Source organism: Dendrobates tinctorius, unplaced genomic scaffold (genome assembly GCF_039654945.1).
Source record: "Dendrobates tinctorius isolate UK_male_01 unplaced genomic scaffold, ASM3965494v1 ptg000009l, whole genome shotgun sequence".
NCBI classification, from domain to species: Eukaryota; Metazoa; Chordata; class Amphibia; order Anura; family Dendrobatidae; genus Dendrobates; species Dendrobates tinctorius.
The window spans coordinates 15,772,212-15,774,085 of NW_027361677.1; the positions used below are offsets into that span (position 1 = coordinate 15,772,212).

Genomic DNA, 1,874 nt, shown 5'->3' on the forward strand with positions numbered 1-1,874 from the left:
GGCCAATTGGATCTGAGCATGCGCAGACTTAAAAAAATGGATCTGGTGGCTGGATCCGTCTTTTTCTGGATCCAGCGCATTCCGGCGCCCTTTACTTTCATTGTGGCAAAAAGCCGGAAGCGTCGGATCCGGCGCTTCCGGCTTTTTCGCCGCAAACAAAAAAACGTTACAGTAGCCGTTTTTTCCATACGCTGGAATGAGACAAGTAGCCGGATCCGGCAAAAAACGCAATGCCATCCGGCACGATCCGGCGCTAATGCAAGTCAATGGGGAAAAACTGGATCCGGCATTGCATTTCGCCGGATCCGGTTTTACAAAAAAAAGCCGGATCGTGCCTGACGGCGAAAAACTGATGTGTGAAAGAGGCCTTAGGCTAAGGCATATTGTAGGGTTCTTGAGAGCAGTATCAACATCGGAGGGGATGGAGGAAGACGTGGAGTCGCGGGTGAGAACCGGGCCCGGCGGATGGCTGGACATGAATCATGGGTTCGTTCATCCTATCTGGAGGAACCAGAAAGCTCAAGATGATTACGATAAGGAGGTGAAACAAGCTAAAGAGAAGCAAAGGAAAAGGCACACCCCAGGACCGTCCCGTCCTCGGAAGCCAGACCGACAGGTCTACCACCACCGTCCACGAGAGAGGCCGAGCCGCACTACCGATCGGGCGGATGATGACCTGACCGACAGTGACTCCAGTACTGACCCCGAGACCCCTGCAAATCAGCTCTTCTGCTTGGAGTTTGAGGCCGACGGAGTCAACTAGCTCAAGCCCTTCTGTATCCCAATGTTACTCTCAGTAAATAGACTTCTTAAAGACACTTAAACCTATTATGACCTCTTGGGAGATTGGTTTACATACTTGACATTTCCCGGAGAAGTTGATATGCCATTTTTATTCTGAATCATCCCGGCTTCATAATATTTAGATGAAATGCCAAATGTACTGTCCACAAAATATACAGTAGATGGCACAGCCAAGTACTGCCGCCTATATCTGCACCGCTGATAACCAAAGGGATGGGCTCAGCACGACACAGGTTAATAGCCCGGTGCTCGGGCTCCTTGAATTGTGTCATCTAGGAGAGATTGGTTAAAATGTATTTTCAGGCAAAATAGTTATTTTGCATTCATATCAAGGAACAGTGCCGGATTAGTGTTTAGCAATGTAATCTCGCACAGTTCTGTCTCTTTCAATCAGCGAACCTTAACTTCTGTACCGAGTCTGTTCCAATGTAAAAAAAAAAGAGATCGTCCAATTGGAATTATCATTGCTTCTTGAAAGAATTGGAATTGGTTTTTACATGGAAATGAGACTGCGGCGGAGAGATTTGCAGGCAGCTCTGAGAATACGGTTTATAGAAATAAAGGGAAATATTAAGGAATAAAAGCTTTTATTCCGCAGCCGGATGAAAACTGTGGGTACCTCCGTCATTACCCCAGGGCCCCCCACTCAGTATTCACAAGGAGATGACTAATCCGCGCTTTAAAAGATATTAATCCTATTCATTTGAATGGAATTGAACTCCACTCCATCACCGAGGAGAGATTTTCACAGCCGCCGAATGGAAAATAGCCTTGACTGCGCTAAATATCCACTTGTGGGTCTTCACGTAGGGATGTTGGGACATAAGTGCTGGCCACTGAGGGAATATCTGGTTACCCAGGTAAACTCTTTGAATGGAAATTACTTAAAAGGGTTTTTTTTTGTTTTGTAAGGATTCGATGGAATTGGATGAACGTCAGATTTTGAAACCGACTTTCTGATCAAATGGTAACATAAAATGATCTAAAGTGCACATAAAAGGACAATAACTCTTAGATAAGAAGAATAAGATAAAGGAACACAAAGATTTTAAGGAGAATTTCGAGCAGAA

The 1,874-nt window shown here is 45.3% G+C and overlaps 1 protein-coding gene across 1 annotated transcript; it reads left to right on the forward strand.

Annotated features, from left to right (window-relative positions):
- Positions 1 to 421: 421 nt before the first annotated feature.
- On the forward strand, positions 422 to 763 carry LOC141095522 (UPF0561 protein C2orf68 homolog). The gene has a single exon (XM_073581560.1). It carries the CDS (start codon positions 422 to 424, stop codon positions 761 to 763), a length of 342 nt encoding a protein of 113 aa, XP_073437661.1.
- Positions 764 to 1,874: the final 1,111 nt, after the last annotated feature.

What these genes read in the sequence shown, in the direction of transcription:
- LOC141095522 (XM_073581560.1), top strand. Translation starts at nt 422, where the DNA reads ATGGAGGAAGACGTGGAGTCGCGGGTGAGAACCGGGCCCGGCGGATGG.